The sequence below is a fragment of the Strongylocentrotus purpuratus genome, unplaced genomic scaffold (genome assembly GCF_000002235.5).
Source record: "Strongylocentrotus purpuratus isolate Spur 01 unplaced genomic scaffold, Spur_5.0 spur5_scaffold_5, whole genome shotgun sequence".
Lineage (NCBI taxonomy): Eukaryota > Metazoa > Echinodermata > Echinoidea > Camarodonta > Strongylocentrotidae > Strongylocentrotus > Strongylocentrotus purpuratus.
The window spans coordinates 3758395-3784307 of NW_022145611.1; the positions used below are offsets into that span (position 1 = coordinate 3758395).

The 25913-nt window shown below is 35.4% G+C and overlaps 1 protein-coding gene across 2 annotated transcripts in view; it reads left to right on the plus strand.

The window, feature by feature from the left end:
• The window catches only part of LOC100892488 (protein sprint), a 53042-nt gene that overhangs the window by 21964 nt on the left and 5165 nt on the right, over positions 1 to 25913 (plus strand). For both annotated transcript variants that reach the window (XM_011681774.2, XM_011681772.2), the window contains exons 5-15: positions 2013 to 2270; positions 7029 to 7143; positions 7677 to 7841; positions 10392 to 11909; positions 13798 to 13897; positions 17341 to 17524; positions 17664 to 17782; positions 20157 to 20232; positions 21467 to 21598; positions 23573 to 23624; positions 25763 to 25906. In XM_011681774.2, the coding sequence (XP_011680076.1) occupies positions 2013 to 2270; positions 7029 to 7143; positions 7677 to 7841; positions 10392 to 11909; positions 13798 to 13897; positions 17341 to 17524; positions 17664 to 17782; positions 20157 to 20232; positions 21467 to 21598; positions 23573 to 23624; positions 25763 to 25906 (2863 nt within the window). The remainder of the gene's footprint in view (positions 1 to 2012; positions 2271 to 7028; positions 7144 to 7676; positions 7842 to 10391; positions 11910 to 13797; positions 13898 to 17340; positions 17525 to 17663; positions 17783 to 20156; positions 20233 to 21466; positions 21599 to 23572; positions 23625 to 25762; positions 25907 to 25913) is intronic.

Consider the following 25913-nt stretch of genomic DNA (forward strand, 5'->3'; position numbering starts at 1 on the left):
ATAATTTCATACCTACGTTAATAAATTACGATGGACATCGCGCCCGATTTTTGTGGTAATTTAATTATTTTCTTCTTGTATAATAATAAAGTATTTATATAGCACAGGTATCCGTCATGCTCTGACGCTTATGGCGCTTTACACATATTACCCTGGTAGTAGAGGAGCTGCCAAAGTAACTACATGTAGCGCTCAAGCCCTATCAGGTACTCCATTTACACCTGGGTGGAGAGTGGCAAATGTAGATTAATGTCTTGCCAAAGGACAATAGTGCCGCGGTGGGACTTGAACCCCATATCTTGTGATCTGCCGTCGGGTGACTTATCCACTAGTCCACAACACCTCTATTAACAGACCGATTTAATCGTTAATCGTTCTACATATGAGGGGTTGTACCTTTCTAGTGCTGTGGTGGGACTTGAACCCCGTACCTTGTGATCTGCCGTCGGGTGACTTATCCTCTAGTCCACAACACCTCTATTTACAGACCGATTTAATCGTTAATCGTTCTACATATGAGGGGTTGTACCTTTCTAATAACATGAAACTTTCTGAGAAAATATGCTGCTAAATTTGTGGAAAATGTAAGAATTACAGACGTTACAAAAAAAAGTGCCTAGGACATTGTTTGTAACGTCAGTTTTGTGTTTTTTCAATATGGGCTAACTTGCCGATTCTTAACTCATTTCACTTGAGGTTCTTAGACATGGTACAGGTATTAAAGGTTACATGTTTTAAATAGAAAACTTTGCAGAATGATGTATTTTTTTCAGAAATAACTTCATGAAAATGACATGTTTTGATGTCACAACTTTTACCCTCAAAATCGCTGAGACATCAGTAGTAAACCTTTTACAAAAAAAACACATGATGAACAAGTTTCTGTTTTAATGTTTATTTATTCTATCATACATTACTCTTAAATAAAACATACTTTTAACTTTCTAAAATAACATTTGAATTTCAATAAAAGCTTCTCAACATTCAAACACGTGAAAATGCTGTTTTGACCCAACCCGATGGAATGACCCTTTTATCTCTGACAATTTACCTTCTGTACATTTTTTTAAATATCAAAAGTGTTTAATAGTTCTTGATATATATTTTTATCGGTTTAAATTCATGTTCTGTAAACTGTTCCTGAGATTAGGTTTTAACCTACCCCAGTACACCTCAGAGGCAGTTGTGGCATTGTATTTTTTGCAGTCATGGTTATTATAATGCACTACTGGTAATTCTGTAAAAGTAATCTTGAGATTTTCTAAGGAAATTACCACGAGGTAGGATAAATAAATCTTGGATGTTCCTCATCAATAAGATATAATATAAATGTAAGTTACTCTTTTCCCGTGAAATAAATTTCAAGGTCACATACATGTAGGTTATCTTTTTCCATGAGAAGCTCCTAAAATTAGGCAACTAAACAGTATGGTGTTGATGTGCACTGTATACAACGGTATTTCACCAGTGTCTTACATGTATGTGAGCACTCTGCCAATTTATAGATTTGATTGAGTTGGATTTCTCTTCTTTCTTCAGTGGAACTTGCTCTTGAGAAATTTAATGCCCTTTAATAGCCTATTCAGACTTAAAGAAGTTTATACGAAACTCATTTAAAGAACATTGTATAAATAATCATCGTACAGCGAGCGAGAGGAGCATATTGACTAGATATCAAAATATTTTAAGGAAATGTTTTACATACAGAAAGTGGTTTTGACAAGGTCAGAGGACAGCTTGTCAGTGATGAGTACACGGTCATGCTAAGCCCCGCCCAGTTATACAAAGTACAATCCGATGTTAACACTAGAGCTGGATGCTGGATCTTTATGCTGTTATCATTCAAAACCATTCCCAAACAGCCATTTTATTACACAAAGTTTCATTATATAAGGTTCAGACTACAAAATTGTAATTACTTATCGTATTGCTATACAATTATCATATCCCTCTATGAGGAACTTTGGTAATCTGAGACGGATTTAATTGATGATTGATTTCTTTTATTATAGTGTGATTCAACTGGGCTGCCATCCATGAGCAGTAAGCATACCTCCACCCTAAGTGCTCCGGAGTCATTAATTCAACTACAAAGTTTAGACAGTTCAACTCCTGATAGAACAGGATGTAATGCTTCTCTTAGCCACTCCTCCCTGCCTGATAGTACCCTCACTATGATGACCCGCCTGGTTCACACTAAACCAATTTGGTTTCTACCCTCTACACAAAGGGCAGCAGCAGCCCATTATCTGCAGAGTCAACCTGTCGCAGTGAGTACCTTACATTCAATTTTCAAAAGTACCCCCACCCCCTGTCTATTGTCCTTCAGTTTTAATTCATCTGAAGTACCTGGATGACTCCAGTTGCTTTAATATGCTGTGGTTTCATCATTCATGCTCCTATCCTTCATTCTACATGTATATGCTGATTGTCCATTCACAGTGGAGATACAGTACAAATTACATTAAATGCTTTTTGTAATTTTCCTTTCCATATTATTTTTTTTTGGGGTGAGTAATACCCAGGGGTATTACTCACCCGTGTTTTGAACTAAAGGCGTAAGAAAAGCCTCATTCTGGTTGAGCATATCGCATAAACGCACCCTTAAAAAGGCAATGGAAAGTTGGCCGTTTGCAATTTCAACAAAAATTGGGATGTAGATTTTACTAGGCCCTAACTGTGAGGGTCAAATTTTTTATCTTTTTGTTATTATATTATTATAAGTGTCATCTTCCTTTAAAAAAAAGAATAAGCTTGGTAAGGGGAAAAGTGAAAAGAAAAATTGCTGCATGGTAGGTCTTTAATGACCCAAGATCTAGCTTGGATCATAGATACAGGTATAGAATTTTCAGAGTCTGGCCGGGCCACACTGTCAGGGGTAGCAGGGTAGCGATGGCAGTCGAGCTGAAACATTTGACAGAAAATGTATTGACATTTTTAGAATTGATTGCCCCTGGATTAACCACAACTCTAAATCATTTCAAAATGTACAGAAACTTTGGCAGATGCATGCTTGCATTAAGAGCCCTTTTTATGACTGTGATTCAATTCACAAAATTTCAGCTTAATTACAGCTGTACTCAGGGCAAACTTTACTCACACAAAACAAACTGTCACTCTGTGCGGGTGACGTCATACATTTACTTTGCATTCCAGTGCTGTAGTCAGGTCAAATATTTGACCTGTCGACAAAATGATGATCGGTAAATTTGAACATTGAAGTCAACATACATTCATACATCCAATATGATATCCATAGACTGCCAATGTCTAGGGGTCCAATGTCCTGGTTTTGTTTACAAAAGGAATTATTAACTTTAGAAGTCTACATCTTACAACATACCGTAGTATTGATAACTTTTGACATTGTAATTAATGTCTCAAACCACTGTAGTCGACACCTAATTCTATATCAGATCCATTCAAATATGAGTCACTGACCAAGGCTCACACAGAATTGCTGCTGGATGAAGCAAACAAAACTAGGAATGGATAAACTGGATATATCATAAATATACTTTGGTGAATGGGATAGTAACTGGATATATCATAAATATACTTTGGTGAATGGGATAGTAACTGGATATATCATAAATATACTTTGGTGAATGGGATAGTAACTGGATATATCATAAATATACTTTGGTGAATGGGATAGTAACTGGATATATCATAAATATACTTTGGTGAATGGGATAGTAACTGGATATATCATAAATATACTTTGGTGAATGGGATAGTAACTGGATATATCATAAATATACTTTGGTGAATGGGATAGTAACTGGATGTATCATAAATATGCTTTGGTGAATTGGATAGTAACTGGATGTATCATAAATATGCTTTGGTGAATAGGATAGTAACTGGATATATCATAAATATACTTTGGTGAATGGGATAGTAACTGGATATAGAAATCTACATTGATGAATTGGATAGAAACTGGACATTAAACGTGTAAAAATAGATCAAGCCTCATCTGGATTGAAAAATTCAATCTAAAAAATATGAAAACAAATGCAATATAATTTGTTATATCTCAAAATATGTGTCGAGGGACACGGCAAGCTTTACAATCGAAGCAGGCCTATAGATGCCTGCCTCCTAACGCCTGCTCCAGCGGCCTAGCGATTTGCAGGCCTATAGATGCCTGCCTCCCATGCAACGCCTGCTCCAGCGGCCTAACGATTTGCAAGTTCTGGTAAAAAGGTTTTGTGTGATTCAGGAGCAGAAAAATAAGAAGGGAACTCTGCACATGCATTAGAAAATGCAAATTAATGCCGGATGCACTGAGACTTTTTACCAGAACTTACAGATCGCTAGGCTGCTGGAGTAGGCGCACGTGTTGAGAGGATGGGTATGAGAAGGGGGAACTTAACAAAGGGCCATTGATAATCGTTTTATAAAACATGTAAACAATGTAGTTTGTAAATGTAATTATCATCTCTGGAATTTATGGAAGAGTTATATATTATTGACATTGAGATTTGTCACCATGCTGTTCATGCCTTAATTCTATCCAAGTTTTATACTGTATTGTCTGCAAAAGATAGAAGGAAACTTGACCAAAATCAAGCCGCTAGATTAGTCATTTGCCTTGGATCTCAGACCCATACTTCTTCCTTGATTAAGGAACTCCGCTGGTTACCTCAGTCTATAAAACACATTCTTTTTAAAGCCTGCTTGGGTGTCTTCATAATTGACAAATTATACCCGAAACGAGACTGTCATCTACCCAAAATGTTTTACATGGGCTGCCTCAAAAATAAGGAACAATATCCCACTTTCCTTCAGAGAATTAATCTGTCTTGCCTCTTTCAAAAGATTTCTTAAATCATACTTCTCCCCTTAGTAACATAATGTAACTAACATAATGTGATTCCCAATTGTGAGTTGATAGTTGGTAAGCCTGCATTAAATGGCAGAACTTTACAGCTTTCTCATAAGAAAGAAATTCACTAAATGTAAACTCATCCACCATATAACGGACCAATCCTTCTCTTACTCAACAGACTCCTTTAAACAATAGTGTAACTAGAAAGTAGAATATTGAGATATGAAATAGGCATGGGGACTACAAAGTCCAAACTCTGTGTTTCAAAAACTAATCATACTCTCTGTGTGGTTTATTCATGTTCCAGAGCTGCCGACCATTATGTTTTTTCCGGAATTAATCTGTTTTTTCCTCCAAATTACGGTAGTACTTTTTTTCTTCATAAAATACATTTTTTTTAATTTTCAAATTTTTAAATTTTAAATTTTAAATTTTAAAATTTAAAATTTAAAATTTTTCAATTTTCAATTTTCAATTTTTATTTTATTTTTTACACACCGCATGTCAAACAACTGCCCTAAAATGTTGATTTGATCACAAATTCAATATAAAACTAAGGTTAAAACAAACTAGAAGACAAAAATATTCTCAAAAAGAATAGATAATACCAAAATAACGGAAAACAAATACTTACTTAAATATATTGCAATGTACATGCTATTTAGTAACTCCTTGGATTCATTACCCTCTGACATTATTTTTGACAATACCCCATTGAAACATGTCCCTCTTACCAAATTCTTGGGTATAACAGTCGATGATAAACTTTCTGGGAAACCACACATTGATAATATCTGTAAAATCATTTCGCGCAATATTGGTGTTATTAATAGACTAAAATTGTACTTACCACAATCATCATTATTTATGCTGTATTCTTCATTGATCTTGCCGTATTTGAATTACAGTCTTCTAGTTTGGGGCAATACACATCATACATTGTTGGAACGAGTCGTATTAGCTGTAATGCCCCATACGCTTTCATACTGATCCTCTGTTTTTTGAAAATAACATCTTAAAAATTAAGGATTTGTACTTATTTCAGCTCGGTCAATTTATGTTTAATTACAATAGTGGTATACTGCCCTCTGTGTTTAATGATATGTTTCATATAAACCATGCTGTTCATAGATACCCCACTCGACAATCTGATGAGTTTCACTTACCTCTTTTGAGAACATGTTCTGCACAAAACACGTTCATTTTTGAAGGCCTAAATTTTGGAATAATCTGCATAACGATTTGAAAACTTCCCCTTCACTAATTGCTTTAAAAAAAAAGTTAAAATTTTCCTTATTACAATCTTTTAATATTTAGAAATTTATAATATTTAGAAATTTATTGTGATAGAACATCTCCTTCCCAATTTTTTTTCTTTCCCTCTTTTCTTCTGTCCATCTCTAAAAAACAAAACTACTTGCCATCATGTTCTTGCTCTTTTTGTTTCAGCTATCTCAAGGATTTTGTGCGCTCCCTATTTTGTGCTCGACCTCTACAATTTTCCTTTTCTCTTCTCTCCTTCCCTCCAAACGCAGCCCACATTTTTTTTCTTCTTCTTTTTTCTGTTCTTTCTTCGTCATGTAATTTGTGACGTCTTCTTGTTTACAGTCATTACGTGTATTAATAAATATTGTCTCTGTTGGCCGCTATTCTTCTTTCATTGATTATGTATTCCATATTTTTTCACACTCATTATTATCTGAGGGGTCCACAATTTACAAGCTCTGTTTTTCAGTGGACCTCTCCATTTCCTCAAAATATATATGCAGTTAAATTTAAAAATTCAATTTTTGTCTTCCTCAAAAATTCCAAATACTATTAAGATTAAGATGTTTTGTATACATTTTACATTGTATTCGTTATTATGTATTGTATTTTGTTGGAAATGAAAAAATAAAAATGAAAAGAAATGAAATGAAATGAAATAAAATGAAATGAAATGAACTTGTATATAAACTAAAGGTCCTGATATGGAAACAGCATGAGGAATGGACATTTCTGCATTGGAAGTGTGTCACGCGTGGTTGTAAGTTTCGTCTAAATGAATTCCTTTTTTTGTTGCTTGAAATTCCCTTTTTTGCCATCTTAGTTCCTTTTTTGGGTGGCACAAGGTTGGCAGCTTTGATGTTCTGTTGTTAATAATCTGTTCATAGTGAAGCAAAGCTTGTAATATAATTTCTTTTGTTTGCAGACGTTTGTGGTGCGGCAGGCCAGGCAGAAGGATAAACTCTCTCTGACATTGAAGCATCCTGGTACAGGGAAAGGTCCATATATTGAGAGTTACCCCATCGAGAGCACATTACAAGGTAATCCTACATTTACACTTATTTTATGTCTAGATAGCCATTCCTAAACTGTGGAATGCTCTACACATTACCAGTAGAGATGAAAAACAAGATTTAGCATACATGTAGAAATGCCAACAGTGTTTTGAGTTTGAATTTGAATTTGAATTTAACAACAACACATCACAATAATGACAGTACATATGAACAACCATACAATGCAAAAAATAATACTGATACATGTATACATAACATAAGAGTAATATCGATTGAACAGTAAAGGTTTTAAAACGATATTTAGACATACACCTGCATACTATTAAATGTACAAAAGATATATACATAAATATGTGTATTACTATATTTAGGTGAAGTTGTTTAATGGAAACTAGAAGTTAGCACAAGTTGATGCAAACTGTGTTAACCTCTATAAGTTTGCATCACATTGAAACTTTACGAAGACAGGTTTGGGTGATAGCATCAATCTGGCATACAGTCTAATGTATTGCCTAATATATCTCTTGATTATCTTTTGATTATATTTGTCATTGCAGGGGTAAAGTTGTTGATTGAAGACATGGTGTTCCCCGCATTGGATAACCTTATAGCATACCACATTCAAACTCAGATTGGATTGCCATGCCGATTGGCTCTTCCAAAAGCTGTTATGGCTGCGAGGAACTTACGGGAAATTCAATCTCTGGCACTGCTTGAGGAAGGTATTACCCCATTATTGATGAGGAGATTTTAAAAATAAGGTGTAATAAAATGTGTCGTCATGCCTCCGCCCACATTCATCATGCTTCCTCATTACAACAATATCTGAAGAACCATTTGGTGATTGTATGTATCACTATAGAACATGATCAGATTAGATTTTGATATCTGAAGAACCATCTGGTGATTGTATGTATCACTATAGGAACATGATCAGAGTAGATTTTGGCGTAAATAGGGGGAAGGTCAAAAGTCATAGAGATTAATTTATGAAATTTCAGGTTTTAGTCTTGTTATTGCAATATCTCAAGAACTGAGTGAGTTTAGTACTTCAACCTTGATGATGAATTACCGAAGGAAGACGATCTGATTAGGGTTTGGGTAAAGTAGGTCATAGACAGAAATTGGTAATAAAGAATTAACAGAATGCAGGCAGAGGCATATAAGAGATGCAATTGCACTTGTCTTGTTTCAATGTACATTCATTAGCATTGATACAAGATCTGAATGAAGAGTTTACAAAATAACATGAGCAATTTAATCTCCATTAAATATAGGTATAACTGGCAGGTATCTGTACATAGACGTAGCTGTAAATGTTTGGACTCAATTCATTTTATTTTATTTCATTTTTTACATTTTTGTGTCACTTTTTCCCCTTTTTGTGTCCTTTAAAAAAATTGTTAATATCATTTTTTGCTTTGATATAAATACTCATGTTATCCACTTTGATAATGTAGAAAATATATTCATGTACTCTATATTCAAATTTGAGTCCTCCATTTTAATACAGTACCTGCTTAAAACAAAAAAAAAACTACTGCTACATATCTGAATGAGCCTAAATGGTGAAGACATACAACTTAATATGAAAGATGAAATGGGTTGATTAATTACTTTTGTCCGCAAAATAACTTGATCATATTTTATTCCTTATTTGAAATTATGCAGTGTATTTTAATCACATTAGAATTGTATCCACTGACAGATGCATGAATTTGCAATGAAAAATTGTTTTAGATATAAACTATGAAATGTAACCAAACTTTGTACCACTTGTTATAATTGCCATTATCTTGAATTAGTTGCTTTAGAATGAATGCAAACAAAATGAAAGCCATGTATGGAATGTATGGCTACGTATGTACATGTAATGACCAGGGCTCAAATTAAGTTTTGTCCACGGGGGCTCTTCCAAAAAAAAAGAGCCCCCGTGAGAAGGCTCACGGGGGCTCTTTTAGTGCTGACGCGGGCTCTTATGTTAATACACATTTCCATTGAATTGGTACCCATGAAACTTCTTGGTATTTTATCATTATCATTTATTAAGTCGGCATTTTCCCTCTTAGAAATTTACTTGTTACATAGCTGTTATCAGGGCTGGCTGTTATTGACTTTTATCCCTGTGATAACATTCTTTGCACTTCTTCCCGTTCTGCACATAATTTCCTCCTCATTATTCTGAGCAACCTTATTTACATTCTTTCTTTACTTTTAGTCTTTACCATATCCTTCCAAAACACAAAAGCGGATCTAGCTTTTTTCTAAGGGTGAGGGGGGGGGACCAAATTTCGATGTACGAGCCGCATAGCGGCGAGGCGATTTTTTGGTGCTTTTTTGAACCCCCGTTAGTGATGTTTTCCTGGCATCTACTGACATCTACTAATATTATGTAGGTCTGGACACATGATAGCATTTTCACATTTTCACTTGGCAGCCCAAAGGGGGAGGGGGGGGGGGGGGGGGTTAAACCCCCTAAACTGCCTAGATCCGCCCCTGCAACATCTTTGGTCTTCTTCTTCTCAATATTGATTTACTGGTCGAGTTACATTATTTGATGGTCTTTTAGAATCACCAGATTTCAGAGGATTCACACTTTTCACAACGAAAAACTTCTCCATGTTTCAGTCCTTGCGCGATCGTCTCCAGCTCCAGCAGATATTGGGCATCAGCATACACACCGGTACTACCCGCGCAGTATAGCCACTGCTGACGGCCGCAATTGCTGCACTGCGAGCTTCCGTTATTTGTATCAGTAATACTCATACAAGTTAGAGATGGGAGAGAAAGCGCCATCTAAGTTCCATTTCGGTTTGAAAATTGATACTCAAAATTGTCTTAAAGTTATATCAGAAAAGATAATCTTTATTTTATAATTCCACGGGGGTGATTTTAAATTTTGCAATCGCCCCCGTGAGCAACCTGACGGGGGCGATTATGGAGCTCACGGGGGCGAATCGCCCACAGCCCCCGTGTATTTGAGCGCTGGTAATGACATCATATTCAGCCTTACATGTATATGACTATCCAACAGTTTCTACTTATTTCCTACAAAAAAAAGTTGTCTTTTATTTAGAGATTTATTATGGATTCATGAAAAATGTGTGTATGAAGATGAGCATTAAAAAAAAAAAGTCACAAAGTCATTAAGTCTACAAATTGTGTAGAAGTTTACTTCTCTCTTTGATGTTACTGTTAGTGTTGAAGAGGTGCCCCCCATGTCTTATTTCATCTATTTTATTTACTCTGTGAATTCTTTTTTGTTGTTGTAGATTTCTGGAAATCAGCACACAGCAGATCTCCAACTTTGCCAACTCCAAAAGATGCATTTGAAATGGATTCTTTAATGCATGTTACCCAGGGATGTGTTGAAACTCCAACCTTTTCAATGCCATTCTCAAAGCAAAGCCTGTCAGAAGCCAGCTCTGTGAGACAGCAACGTGATCAGTTGAACGTAACATCAGCTACTTCTTTTGAAGATGGGTTCACAAGTAAACCAGATGTATGTGGCATGTATGGAATCATTACTACACCACAAGTCATTTATCAAAATGCTAATACCATTGATAAGGATGATCCTAAGAGACCTGTAAGCAGCTCATCACAGACTTTGTTGGCAGATAGAAAGAGTAGCATGAATCCAATCACAAGCTACCACAGACCTCTATCAGAGTTTGACCGTCAGGACATGCGCTTTAGCAGTGCCAGTGAGTTTGATTTTGTCACATCGACAAGTGAGCAGCGCTACCCTCCACCTAAATGTGCACCTCCTCCCCCTCCAACAGGAGAGCAATCCTCAAACATTTTCATGATGCCATCCTTGCCTGCAAGGTACACTTGGTCTCTAGTCAAACCTAGTTCAGAACATGTGGAATATTGTTTGCCCCATGACCAGCCTCAGTTGCCACCAAAACAAAACAAGAAACCAGCAAATCATGAAGGATATAGAATGCCAGCTTGTGAAAGCATGACAAAGGATATATACCCAGCACAAGAGTGTGGTGTCACCTCATTGATTACTCAGCAGCAACAGTGTTTATCCCACAAACATGATAATTACAGGACCCCTCCCCCACCTGCTAGTTATAGACAATCTAAATCCTACGCTGACTCACAGCAGCCTGCTCCTGCTGCTGCTGCTGCTGCCCCAAGGGCACAAGAGCAAATCCAAAACATCCTGCAGCCATTACCTACTTATAACAGTACTAAACAGGAGCCTGTAGCCTGGCATGCACTTCCAGAATTTGATCCCCTCTTTTGCACTAGTGAGAACAAGGAACCGCCTGCAAACACAGGTATTACTCCGGAGTCACATACACTTATGACAGACTGTACGCAAACAGATGTTCATTATGGGATCAAGGCAGTAACAGACAGCTCTCCATCAAATAACAATAATAGGACATCAAACCAAATGGCACCCATGTCTAATTTTCCAGACAGGACTTTATGTGAAATATCAATACCAAAACTTATTAGAGTGCATGATGTGGAGTCAGGAGAGGAGGACACATTTTCTGATCATGAAATTGAAGACATTCTAACGAATGAAGCGGGACATTTGTTGGATAATTCTTCCCAGTCAGACTGTGAAGTAAATCCAGCAAGCTCATTTTCTGCAGGTGTTCCTTTCACAGAAAATGAAAATGGTAATCACCTGCTTCTCAGCCAGTCACTTGAATTCAGTACAGTGGAAGCAAATGAGCTTGAGCAATCAAGAGAAGCACAAAAGAAGGACTTTAAAAGGAATAAATCTGGCCTTTCAAATTTCAACAAGCTCAGATTACTTGGTAAGTTTCAATCCATTTTTCCTAAGGGCAATTCCAGCATGACATATGTCACATCCAATCCTCTCTTTTTATAGTATGTAATAATGCTGTTGATATTTAACTGAAATTAAAATGTATTAATAAGAGATGGTACTGAAGCCATGGTGAAGATAAAACTACTATTAATTTGCTTCATGAAATCTTTGGTCAGTAACATGACACAACTTTGTAGATTTTTTTAAAAGTGGGAACATTTCAAAATCTATTGGTATATTTTAAAAGTATGTACCTTTAATGTTTTCATCTTGTCGAGCAGTCTATTAAAGTAAACTGCTTGCATGTAGCGGTTGCTATATGTCTTGCAAGACTGTGACTGAATTCTTAACTTTTGTTTGCAAAATTTCAAATTTTTGAGGTGCTTTTATTTTTTTTCCTTTATCATAATATCTTGGGCAAGCCATTATTTGCGGATATTTTGACAATTAATGCCTATTTATAAAATTGTATTGTAATGTTAAATGTACTATGTCCCATTTGCAGGCCAAAAAAATGAAAATGTTAAAATTCAATTGCATTTGAAAGATAATGCTAATTTAGAACTTCCCTAAAAAAGGTGAGGCTTGAAAATGTCTTCAAGTGGGAAAATAATGACTATTAGTTGTCAAATCGACTTAGGAGCTATAGAGCCAATAAGTAATAGTCTTGATTTTCAGACCATTGTACCGAATGGTCATACGTTTTATGCTGGGCAAAGATTCAATCAGTTTAATTTTGGCCATCACAAGAAGTGGGTTATTGATGTAGACAAATGCTCATGTACCCTTTACAGCTCATTTTATGTATGTTATTACCAAAGAAGAAAAAAAAGCCAGTCAGTCACTCAATAGTGTCCGACAGTGAAGTCTAGCAAGTAAACGGGTTTCCTTGCGTAATTCGAATATTAGGACACTGCTAACGTTTAAATTTCACAGGTAGGACATACATGACATATTCATAATTCCTGCAAAGTTCTACAGAATTTGAGGTTGGCTGCAAAAGGGACATAGTACCTTTAATAGTCTGATCAGCATTTTGGGCAAGTCAGGAGTGTGTGGTAGCCTAGATTGTAAAATTGCTCAGACGTAGGCGGGTCAAATTTTTAATTCCGTCCTGAACATGCTCGACATACATAGCACAAAGCTTGACTCTTTCCAAGTTTAGAGCCACAAAAAAGACCTAACGTCCTCGGAAATGATATCTGTTTATTTCTACAGCTTGTACATTTAATTAAATTGAAATTCAATTTGTAAATTGTATATTATAAGTTCTGTATAACAAAATATCATTGTGGAAGATAATTTTGAAATACCCAAAATCAAAAATTCAATCCCGGGTTTCAGCATGACGATCAGGGACAGGGCAGGGAACCGTTTGGACTTAGGCCTACCAGTATATCTTGAGACATTTCAAATTCATACTTGTTTATAAATATTAATGAATAGCAGAAATAAGAGGAGTGGATGATGACACCTCTAAGGGAGATGTTATTAACACATCACAGATTTCAGATCAATTAAAATTTCTCATCTTAGCTAATCAATGCTCTTCTTACCAAATATTCTGCAAAGAGTTTGAAAAGAGATAGAGATACATGTAGTATACATGTACATCCTGTCTCTGATACAACAAATAACTGACATGTTTGTCAGTGCCAACATTCATGTAATGTATGCTAATGTTCATCACACAGATCTACAAATCAAATATTCTCATTTCCTTTAGTACAGTCCATGATGCACTTTGTCACAAATCTACATTTGAATAAATTTATTGTATTACATAGTTCAATATAATTAAATCTTCAAGATAATTAATACAATATTACATACCGGTAATGTTCCATTTGTATACATTTTCCTTCGTGTCACAGCTAAAAAAGGGTCGCGTGGGGCCACCAAGAAACTGCATAGGATATCAGGAAAGAGCAAGAAGAGAGATGCCAGCACAGACATCCAAGAAGCAATACTAAGGTAAAATACATTTTATATAGATCATAATAAGACATCTTAAAGGTAATATCCCTTGTAGAGAGATCATAATAAGACATCTCAAAGGTAATATCCCTTGTAGAGAGATCATAGTAAGACATCTCAAAGGTAATATCCCTTGAAGAGAGATCATAATAAGACATCTTAAAGGTAATATCCCTTGTAGAGAGATCATAATAAGACATCTCAAAGGTACTATTCCTTGTAGAGAGATCATAGTAAGATATCTCAAAGGTAATATCCCTTGAAGAGAGATCATAAGACATCTCAAAGGTAATATCCCTTGTAGAGAGATCATAGTAAGACATCTCAAAGGTAATATCCCTTGTAGAGAGATCATAAGACATCTCAAAGGTAATATCCCTTGTAGAGAGATCATAGTAAGACATCTCAAAGGTAATATCCCTTGAAGAGAGATCATAGTAAGATATCTCAAAGGTAATATCCCTTGAAGAGAGATCATAGTAAGACATCTCAAAGGTAATATCCCTTGAAGAGAGATCATAGTAAGACATCTCAAAGGTAATATCCCTTGTAGAGAGATCATAAGACATCTCAAAGGTAATATCCCTTGAAGAGAGATCATAGTAAAACATCTCAAAGGTAATATCCCTTTTAGAGAGATCATAATAAGACATCTCAAAGGTAATATCCCTTGTAGAGAGATCATAGAAAGATATCTCTAAGGTAATATCCCTTGAAGAGAGATCATAGTAAGATATCTCTCAGGTAATATCCTTTGTAGAGAGATCATAGTAAGATATCTCTAAGGTAATATCCCTTGAAGAGAGATCATAGTAAGACATCTCAAAGGTAATATCCCTTTTAGAGAGATCATAGTAAGACATCTCAAAGGTAATATCCCTTGTAGAGAGATCATAGTAAGACATCTCAAAGGTAATATCCCTTGTAGAGAGATCATAGTAAGACATCTCAAAGGTAATATCCCTTGTAGAGATCATAGTAAGACATCTCAAAGGTAATATCCCTTGTAGAGAGATCATAGTAAGACATCTCAAAGGTAATATCCCTTGTAGAGAGATCATAGTAAGACATCTCAAAGGTAATATCCCTTGAAGAGAGATCATAGTAAGACATCTCAAAGGTAATATCCCTTGAAGAGAGATCATAGTAAGACATCTCAAAGGTAATATCCCTTGAAGAGAGATCATAGTAAGACATCTCAAAGGTAATATCCCTTGAAGAGAGATCATAGTAAGACATCTCAAAGGTAATATCCCTTGAAGAGAGATCATAGTAAGACATCTCAAAGGTAATATCCCTTGAAGAGAGATCATAGTAAGATATCTCAAAGGTAATATCCCTTGAAGAGAGATCATAGTAAGACATCTCAAAGGTACTATTCCTTGTAGAGAGATCATAGTAAGACATCTCAAAGGTAATATCCCGTGAAGAGAGATCATAAGACATCTCAAAGGTAATATTCCTTGTAGAGATCATAGTAAAACATCTCAAAGGTAATATCCCTTGTAGAGAGAGATCATAGTAAGATATCTCTCAGGTAATATCCCTTGAAGAGAGAACATAATAAGACATCTCAAAGGTAATATCCCGTGAAGAGAGATCATAAGACATCTCAAAGGTAATATTCCTTGTAGAGATCATAGTAAAACATCTCAAAGGTAATATCCCTTGTAGAGAGAGATCATAGTAAGATATCTCTCAGGTAATATCCCTTGTAGAGAGATCATAGTAAGACATCTCTAAGGTAATATCCCTTGAAGAGAGATCATAGTAAGACATCTCAAAGGTAATATCCCTTGAAGAGAGATCATAGTAAAATATCTCAAAGGTAATATCCCTTGTAGAGAGATCATAGTAAGACATCTCAAAGGTAATATCCCTTGTAGAGAGATCATAGTAAGATATCTCTCAGGTAATATCCCGTGAAGAGAGATCATAGTAAGATATCTCAAAGGTACTATCCCTTGTAGAGAGATCATAGTAAGACATCTCAAAGGTAATATCCCTTGTAGAGAGAGGTCATAGTAAGATAACTCTCAGGTAATATCCCTTGTAGAGAGATCATAGTAAGACATCTCTAAGGTAATATCCCTTGAAGAGAGATCATAGTAAGACATCTCAAAGGTAATATCCCTTGAAGAGAGATCATAGTAAGATATCTCAAAGGTAATATCCCTTGTAGAGAGATCATAGTAAGACATCTCTAAGGTAATATCCCTTGAAGAGAGATCATAGTAAGACATCTCAAAGGTACTATCCCTTGTAGAGAGATCATAGTAAGACATCTCAAAGGTAATATCCCGTGAAGAGAGATCATAGTAAGACATCTCAAAGGTACTATCCCTTGTAGAGAGATCATAGTAAGATATCTCTCAGGTAATATCCCTTTTAGAGAGATCATAATAAGACATCTCAAAGGTAATATCCTTTGTAGAGAGATCATAGTAAGACATCTCAAAGGTAATATCCCGTGAAGAGAGATCATAGTAAGACATCTCAAAGGTAATATCCCTTGAAGAGAGATTTCTTTAGTGGTAAAGTAAAATGCTATTATAAAGGCTCCATTATATTTGAATGTTCCCCTCAGTTCAGTCATTACTTTAAATTTTCAATACTAATATGAAATCTCAGATATTTAGTTTAGCAGTGCAATATAATTATTAGAAGAATGTTTTTTAAGCTGGTCTGCCAACATGCCACAGCAGGTATGACTTATAAATTGTCGATACATATTTTCCATAGATTTTACCTTAACTTAATAATTTCCTATTCACTTGGTCAGTATATTATTGAATGACCTTTATCGCCTTATGTTTCTACATGTATGGTTTCACTATTCAGTGAGTCGGTTCTTTCAACGTCCATGCAACTTTCCTTTAATTGTATGTATACCGGTATATGCATTTACTCTATCTGTGCAATATTAACACTGTTGTAATGTCACATTTTGCATGTTGTTTATATATGTATTATGTTAAATACATGTATAGGCCTATAGATTTTTTTAGGGTTGAATCACACTCCGGATACAAAATTTTCCCTAATGATCATATTGTGCCACTTTTTTCTGCTGGTGTGTTCAAGAGTCTCTGGTGTGTGATTCAACATCTCGGGAAATTTGTAGGCTTTGTCTCGGCGCATTTTAATTATTTGAATGTGGTACATGTATCTCTTAGATTGTCCTTGTCACATAAATCTGCAACACTGATTGCATCTGGTTGGGATATACATGTAGGTGAGGGCGGTCTGCGGACTATAGTTATTTGGTTAACTTTGCCTAAGGCCTGGCAGCACAACTGGGTGCACCCAGTGTTCATGTATTTGTGTGTGATTTGCTATCAATTAATTATTTTCAAATCTGTATTTTGATATCATGTCACTTCATGTGTTTTCTGCCAAATAAAATAATAATAATAATTTTTTCTTTCCTTGCTGTATAGAGTGGCTGCAAATACAAGCATTGGTCTTGGAGCTCTGGTAAATGGATTTATCAGGACACAGGAAGAGAAATGCGAGACTGACAAACCTGACATTGTACTTCGAAGCATCAGACAATTCATGAGTGGTACAAAGAATTATCTTCTCAACAAAAGAGAGCCAGAGATTGATGCTGTCATTGACAGGGTTAGTATACACACCAATAGTAATATTTCAGTATTACACTACACTGTACATTGTAGGATTCATTCATGTATCAGTATAGTGTTTGACAGCCGGTACAGAGATCACACTTTGATGAAATGGTTTTTTTTTTTAAATACAGCACATGGACGAGTTGGATCTAGCAGGTTTGGAAGCCATTGTTGAGAGCGCTTTACATCAGTGTGTCCTGGAACCCTTGAAGTCAGATATAGGCATGAGCTGTATCAATGAATATAACAGGTAAGATGTACTACTATGACTCGGAGAACAAACAATTTGTCTACTTTACTGTTGCATGGAGCTCAACTTTGATAATTTTAATAATTGGGTCATTCCATGTCAAATCACAAATATTAATAAAAATACAAATCACCATGCTCATATCCCCTTTAATTGGCCCAAATTGTGTGTTTGGGGGCATTTGAGGCTGTTTAAGGTAATGCAAAAGTTGGGAAATTTTGAAAATTAGATGGATAGTAATTCTTTATTCTTTATTATAAGCACTAGAAAATTTAGCTCCTAAAACACTTCTGCTTTCAAGAAATTGAAGAATAAAGAATTTACAGGTGCTCATGGTAAATTTCAAATATTTCAAATAGCGCGCCTAAGGCCATTCCATGGTAGCTGCGACCATGAAAATCTCAAAATATGCAGTTCTGATATATAATTTCCAAACGGGAATAGCAAATCGGTTGATTGTAGTCAAGAAATATTGTTTCAAAGCTAAAGTAATATCAGTCTTGAGAGGGAGCTATTCAAACATAAAGACTTTATTATTTACAATTTCATCACTTTAAACTCCATTTCAACCGCGACAACGATAATTGAATATTGGAAAATTGCATATGCTTCCAATATGTTCATTTGAATCAAATTCATGACCCCATAGCGAAACTTTGTATTACCTTTAAAGCAGATTTAATTTTTAAGGTTTTCAAACCAGTTTCTGGTCATGTTATCCATTGAATTTCGGTGTTTATTCCTATTTAAAATGATGTCATATTTGTTATGATTTTGTATCCATGGAGTGAGCAGTACATCAGAACAAGGGGCAGGGTCAATTGTGAAAAGTTGTAAAATGAACTGGTAAGCACTGATGTTGTTATGCTGAACTCTCTTCTTCCCTTGACACTAACAAGAGAGTGTGACAGTGGGGCTATTGTTCCTAACTGGTCATCCATGAATGCCAAAATCTAATGAATATAATAATAATAATAATACACAATATTTATAAGGCGCTTAATACTGGTGTCTCTAAGTGCACCATATTCTGACTAAACAATTATTTACCAAAACTTATAATAAACACACAACTTATACATCTGTTCTTTATTCAATAAATCATGCATATATAATAATAAAAAATAAGATAAGAGTGAGATCAAACATACATACAAGAGGTCAAACATAGGATCAAACATATGATCGAACAAACAAAAAAATAAGACGGCATGCACTTCCTTTGACCGACTCACAACTGCAGAATATTGTTTATGAATTAAAAAGGTGAGTTTTCAGCAAGGACTTGAATTGGTCAAGAGAATGAATTAAGTGCGCTGGTAATTTATTCCAAAGGATAGGGACATTTACTGAGAAAGCTCGATCGCCATATTTTGTTACGGTACGATATTTCATGCAGTATTGTGACATGTCAGGCAAGATTTGTTACTGTTTGGTCATCAACTTTCTGCAGCATTGTGCCTAGGTTAACATCCGTTCAAAAGGCCCAGGCAATTTGAATGCACAGTCGAACAAAATCAGTGTACCGGTATTTTGACTTTTTACCTTGCCCCTTAGTTGGAGCTACTGCACATTCCATGACTGAAAAAAATCACAGCAAATCAGGTATCATTTAAAAAAGGAATTTACCCACTTTCTAATGATACTAAATAGGCCTGAGTCATTTCGGGATTTCCATAAACCGGGTCCCGACGGTTATTTATCTCTTATTTTAAACATCGCATGCTTTTTTTAAAAGCTGAAAATTACTTGGTAATCACAAGAAGTTTCGATACAGATAGCTGTTGCAAGGCAAGTTCAGACTAGTCTCGGAAAAATGCGCAGTGCTCCTTGTCGTCAGCTGTAATGCGTGCCAGAACGAACCCAAACAAAGACGTGATCGTAACGAGAAACAAATCATTAAAAACTACGAGAGCACAATTGGAAAGACAACTACTTTTCCATAATCAGATACATAACTTGGACAAAGAATTCAGGATGAGCTAGAATATGATTGGTAACAATTAAATACTTAAGTTTTAAGGTGGATTGATTTTAGTGGTGTGCAAAACTGCAATTTCTTACATATTTCATTTTTTTTCTTCGGAGCGTCGATTCTCAAAAAACGAAATCGGGACCCGACGGCAAGGGTCGGGTCCCGGTGTGATCGACCGTACCGACTCAAGCCTAACACTGAAGACTGTGATGATTATGCCATTACAAGAGAGATTTCATCGATTACTGGTGTTGAGTTTCCAAACTTTTTAAAGGGCTTTTTATGAACATGCATCCTATTACATCGACAGGTGATTATTTAAACAAAAACAAATCCACTTTTCCCTCTCTGTTATACTGAAACATGAGGTATGATGTCCTGTATCTTTCTTCATATTAGGAATGGATCAATGGCCTTAATGGATCATAATATCATGCAAGCAAAGAAAAGGACCCCTGAGGAGTTAGGAATAAAGGTAACACAATTCTAACTGTTCAACAATTCAGGAAAATTGTTGCATATTCACCAGTTTTCCAGTCATGACCTGGAACAAACAGAGGGCACCATTTTTTTTACTGACATGTATAGGAACTTCTGACAAAAAAAGCAAGAATGACACCTTACGGATACCTGTTTGTAGAATGCCACATTCCTTATCCCTATAATAAAATTTGATAAATATCAGAATTTAGAGAATTTCTAGGTCATATTGGTACTAATATTTGGAAAAAAATTGGCGACTATCCTTTGCAAGGAACCTTTGATGTTGGAACTAGAATAATTTAGATGTTGCTATGAAATCCTCTTCTCAATTTTTAATGTATCATTTATCACGTTTATACAATGTAGTGAAGTTAATGAAATTAAGTCGGATAAAGCTTGAACAATGATTAAAGTTGAGCATTAGAATTCCCCACCACAACCTCTTGCATAGCATATGGTGAAGGTCGTGCCGTGGCTCTCCTGTATATATGTGTGGAGTCTACACAAACGATGTAACATTACTTTATGGATCCCAAACCAAATTTGTATGAGCAATGTCTACATGGAAAATATGTAACAGAATATTAATTTTTAATGTTTGAAAGATTTATCATACATCATTTCTAGTGTTGTTGTCAGTTGTAAATTACTTTCCATGAAATTTAGGTTAAGATTTGTACTTTTTTCTTTTGTTGGAGTGCTCCTAAATCAACTATTTAAAGGAAATTCCTTTCATGGTTTTAGCTTTAACCTTGAAGTCTGAAAATTAGAATAAATAAATGTCAATATATATTTTCAAACTATTTTTCATTAATATGATTCTAAATTGGAGTCTTTTTAAACAGTGCATACTTGTATAAAGGATTGTATATTTTAGAAATACAGGCCTAAGTATGAATAGTCTAGACTCTATATTTATCAGCGTTACATTCTTGGCATTCTAAATTTTTAAGGGTAACATTTAATTTTTTTTTTAATATTCCATCAAGTGCCTCAGAGTAAGATATTTTAATTTTCAAATGTTGGCAAGTATGTGAATATTATGTTTGTTATGCTGGATTTGACATGATGTGAGTTGCTTTATACTGCAGTCAGGTCAAACAGTCTTTGTTAGTGTCACACTATAATTGATGGATGATATTGTGTGATAAGAATACACTCAGATTGATATAATAATTAATGTTATTTTAAAGGATTAGTTTACTTTTGTCATCATTTGTTTGTAGTCGAACTACATGCCACCCGAAGGGGAAGATCTAGATGAGATTCGACAGCTCTTCTTACAGCTTCAAGAGGCTTACTCCCCTCTCAACAAACTGGATTTACTGCTCAAGATTGTAAAAGCAATATACAAATCAGTAAGTAAATACCTCAAATATTAAGTGAGAAGGAGTTTGATTTGAAACATGTTTTTAGAAAGCCTATTATATCCCTTCAGAAATATCATTCATTTTATGCCCTCACCCACTGAAGGTAGAACCATGCAGAGGCATTATGTTTTTGGGTCGTGTATCCATTTGTGCCGTTTTCTTGTTATCGGGAGACAATCCTCTATAAGCTTCTAAAAACAGGGCTCTATCTATATTTCCATATCAATACTTCATAATCTACCGCTGAGGTATCGCGCATTCACTGTGTAGTTAGTAAGCAAGGGAATGCCCGTATATATCATTCACTGTCACGGAACCAACATCAGTCAAACAGACGTTTTCAACATGACTCTGCATGGATTCGAATTGCGCATCTTGCACAACTATATACGTGTATATGCAACATACCTGTATGGCTTTGAGTGCAGTGAATCCACATTTATCTTGCATCTAGCTAGCCAGAGGAGTTGACTCTACTTGGAATCGAGCATGTACATGTGTCGGAACCAGAATCACTTCTTGTCAACAAGAGGACCACCCAAGCCTTCAGCAAACAGCTGATGTACAAGTACTTGGATTCAGAGAGCTATTTAGGATAGGGAGAATTGCTTCTAACAGAATAATGTACTTCTTTCATGTATTGTCTATATGTTTTAAAAAAAAGTGACTTAGAAATTTCATTGTATAGGATTTTAGTGCTAATTCTGGTCAAGATTTTATGTAATTTCCACAAACATATAATAATGACAAAGAATACAAGTAAATGAGTAAAAATAATAAAAGAAAAAATAACATCAAGAAATGTCTGTAAATCACCCAAAGTAATCAAGTTTCTTTATAAAGCTCTGCTCATAAGCTGATGGCTTCAATATATTGAAGACGTTGGTCAGCTGAAGGTAGATAATCTTAATATCTGTTTAAAAAAGGGTCAACAAAAGGTAAAGATAAAATGTCACTTGATAGGCAATTCATCAAATGAATTTGACTTCAAGTTGATAGTAGGTTTTATATTCCTCATACCGGTACTAAGAATCTTGCTCTACGATTGGTCAAAAGTAAATCACGTGATGAAAGATAGTTCGCCCATCATTGATGGGAGAAGAAAAGTTTGTTGTACTGTGTAGGTAGAAGTACTATCTACAGAGTGCAACACACTTTCTTGTAATACGCTGTGTATTGCTCTCCTCTTTAAGCGCTTTTAGTGTTAGTACGCAACTTTGGACACGCGCGAACTATGGTCACACCACCTGCATGCACTGTACGTATCGTACACCGTTTGCTAGCTTTTAATTGATGATATGTTGCTCTAAAATGACGGAAGAAGTGGAATGTTTCTGATGTGGAATGTAAAGCAAATAATCACCTTTTGGTTTCAGGCGATGGTAAGATAGCTACATCCAGATCGCCTCGGAAGTGATAGTTTGTCCCATCACCTTCACCAACAGTAATTATTTGCTTTATACCAAGGCCCTTGCTGAAAGATTAAAGAAAGTTCATCCAATTTGATTCACCCTCACCAGGCAGCTTAGATACATGTACAAAAAGTGGATGAGGCTGGACAGTTTTGGACAAGACAGGATTCATCCGAGGTCCACTACCCTAAAAATTCAGTTACCTGTTATATTTTAGGGCACTTTATAAACGAAAATGGACACAAGATATTATGAATATAAACACTAAGACAGACATAGTGTAGCGTTGCGATTAGTGAGCGAATCTTTGGTGATCTGACCCCTATTTGACCTCCTAACTTTGGCATTTCCCCACAATCTACTTATTTTGTTTACACCCGCAAGCTAAAATTTACTGTATTAAACACATTATTATGGAAATATAAAATGATAATAATAATGATGATAATGATAATAATAATAATAAGATATTTATATACCGCAAATAGCATAATGTCTCTAAGAATTCTGTTGTTTTTTCAGCTTTTTAAAATGATGTTTTCATTTGCAGGTCCGAGACAGAATCACTGGACAAGAAGTTGCAAATTCTATGGGAGCGGATGGTATGTACATGTATAATGTGAAAATTAAAGTTTCCTTAAACTTTTTTCCCCCCTTTAGATGGAGTTCCGTTCATTGTCCTCCTTTTGATAGCTGCATGTAAATTGAAACCACAAAATCATTAGGATATTGAACAATTTAAAAGACTTTGGTAAAAGTCTAAATCCAAAATGGAAAGGGGTATAAAGCCTATTAAAGTCACAGTAAGAGATGGAATTGGTTGCTGACTTCTGTCAGAGGTAACAGAGGGGTTTCAAAGGTTATCAGTGGTCTCTTTATCTTTAACAACCAAGACTGATGAGAGCAAAACCTCTGTATATCAGGTTTCTCAAAGTGTGGTTATAAAATTTTCTTTTGGTTTTGCTCTTTAATATATGTCTTTGTTCTTCATTTTACTCCACTTTACCATTTAGATATAGTAAATAATTACGCTAGTATTTCAGTGGCTTGTTGGGCCTGTCGTTATTCAGGCTCGCAGTTTATGCCAAACTTTATCATGTTTGTGTTCTCTTGTTGTGTTTTGTTTTCTGTCTTGTTTGTCTTTTATTGAGGTAGTTTGTTGATCTTTTTCCTCTTTCTACTCTTGTATGATGATATTACTTTTATTTCGATGAATTGTCACAGCTTAGCAAATGATAAGAAAATAAAAAATATGATGTATGTTGTATCCAAAACACATTTCACTCCTGAAATAGAAGCAGAAATATGTTGCGAATGTGGAGGCTAATGTTTGTTCTCTTTATCATACATTAGGCTCTAGAGGGCGCCTCATTTTTACACCTGACTTGGGCCTACAGAGAACCCCCCCCCCCCATATGCAGATGACACTTAATGATTCAATAGATTTAAAGAGTGCACTGAAAATATTAGATGATTTTGAAAAGATGTCCAAATATTATGAAACCACAAGTGATATAGATGAGGACAAAATAAAAATAAAGCATGCAAAAATACAAACAAACAGTAGTTACTGCCAGAACACAATGTTACCTGAGGTATTTAGGAATAGAATGGTTGATCATTGGCTAGATTAGAGAACAAGCCGAGATGAGCCCTGTTAGAATGAGATAGTCCTACTAGTGTAGGTTTTATTCAATTTCTGTGACGGGACACAAATAACCTTGCTGAATACAAGCACAAAAAGACGATGAACTGCTAACACCTTCGTTAACGTGTTGCAATGAAAGTGAGAGTGACGACTGATGATGTCGTACTTTTGCCAATGTGTAACAAATTTCTTAGGTATCTTTAGATTGAAAAATCAAAAACATATATGACACTATAACCCGCATGACAATCAAGCTTTTAAAAGTCACAGGAAAAATTGCTCTCTAATTAAATACCCTTTGCATTGATTGAATTTCCTTAATATGAAAAAACCAATCTCATACCAAAACAATCATAATCATTGTGAATGATTTGGAAACATAAACTGCCAAATTATATCATGGTCTAAAAGAACCTGAATTGCCCTAGGGAGAATAATTGTAAGGTAGTTAAGTCTTTGTAGGTACCAAAACTAAATTATTAATTGCTATCACTTCCAGAACCAATTCACAAATTATGCATTTATATAGGGTAACAAACCTGATTTGAGATCAGTACCCTTTTTAATAGATTGATATTTTGATTCATTCCAAATCCCTTAAAATATCATGGATTAGAAGATTTCTCCTCTTTGTATGGTCTACCAATTGTTACAAAATGGTAAGAGAGTAGAGATTTTTTAGGGGGACCTAACAATGTGAGAAGTAAAAATGTCAGAGGTAAAAATACCAATGGTAAATATGTCAAGAGGTAAAAATGCCAGTGGTAAAAATTGTCAGAGGTAAAAATGACAGTGGTAAATATGTCAAAGGTAAAAATTGCCAGTGGTAAAAAATGTCAGAGGTAAAAATACCAGTGGTAAAAAAATGCCAGTGGTAAATATGTCAGAGGTAAAAATACCAGTGGTAAGAAAAGTCAGAGGTAAAAATGCCAGAGGTAAATATGTCAAACGTAAATATGCCAATGGTAAATAGGTTTGGGTTTGCTAAAGGTCACAGGAGGTCACAGGATCATTGAACATATATATGGGCTGAGCCATATTGGAGCTGCAGTCACAGTAATCTTGTTCTCTCTCTCTCTTTATTGTTGCCAGATTTCTTGCCCATGTTAATCTATGTGTTAGTGCAGTGTGAAATGATAAGCATGGAGATTGAAGCAGACTACATGTGGGGACTTCTGGACCCTTCCATGCTATCCGGGGAGGGTGGCTATTACCTTACTACCCTCAGCAGTGCAAGTAAGTT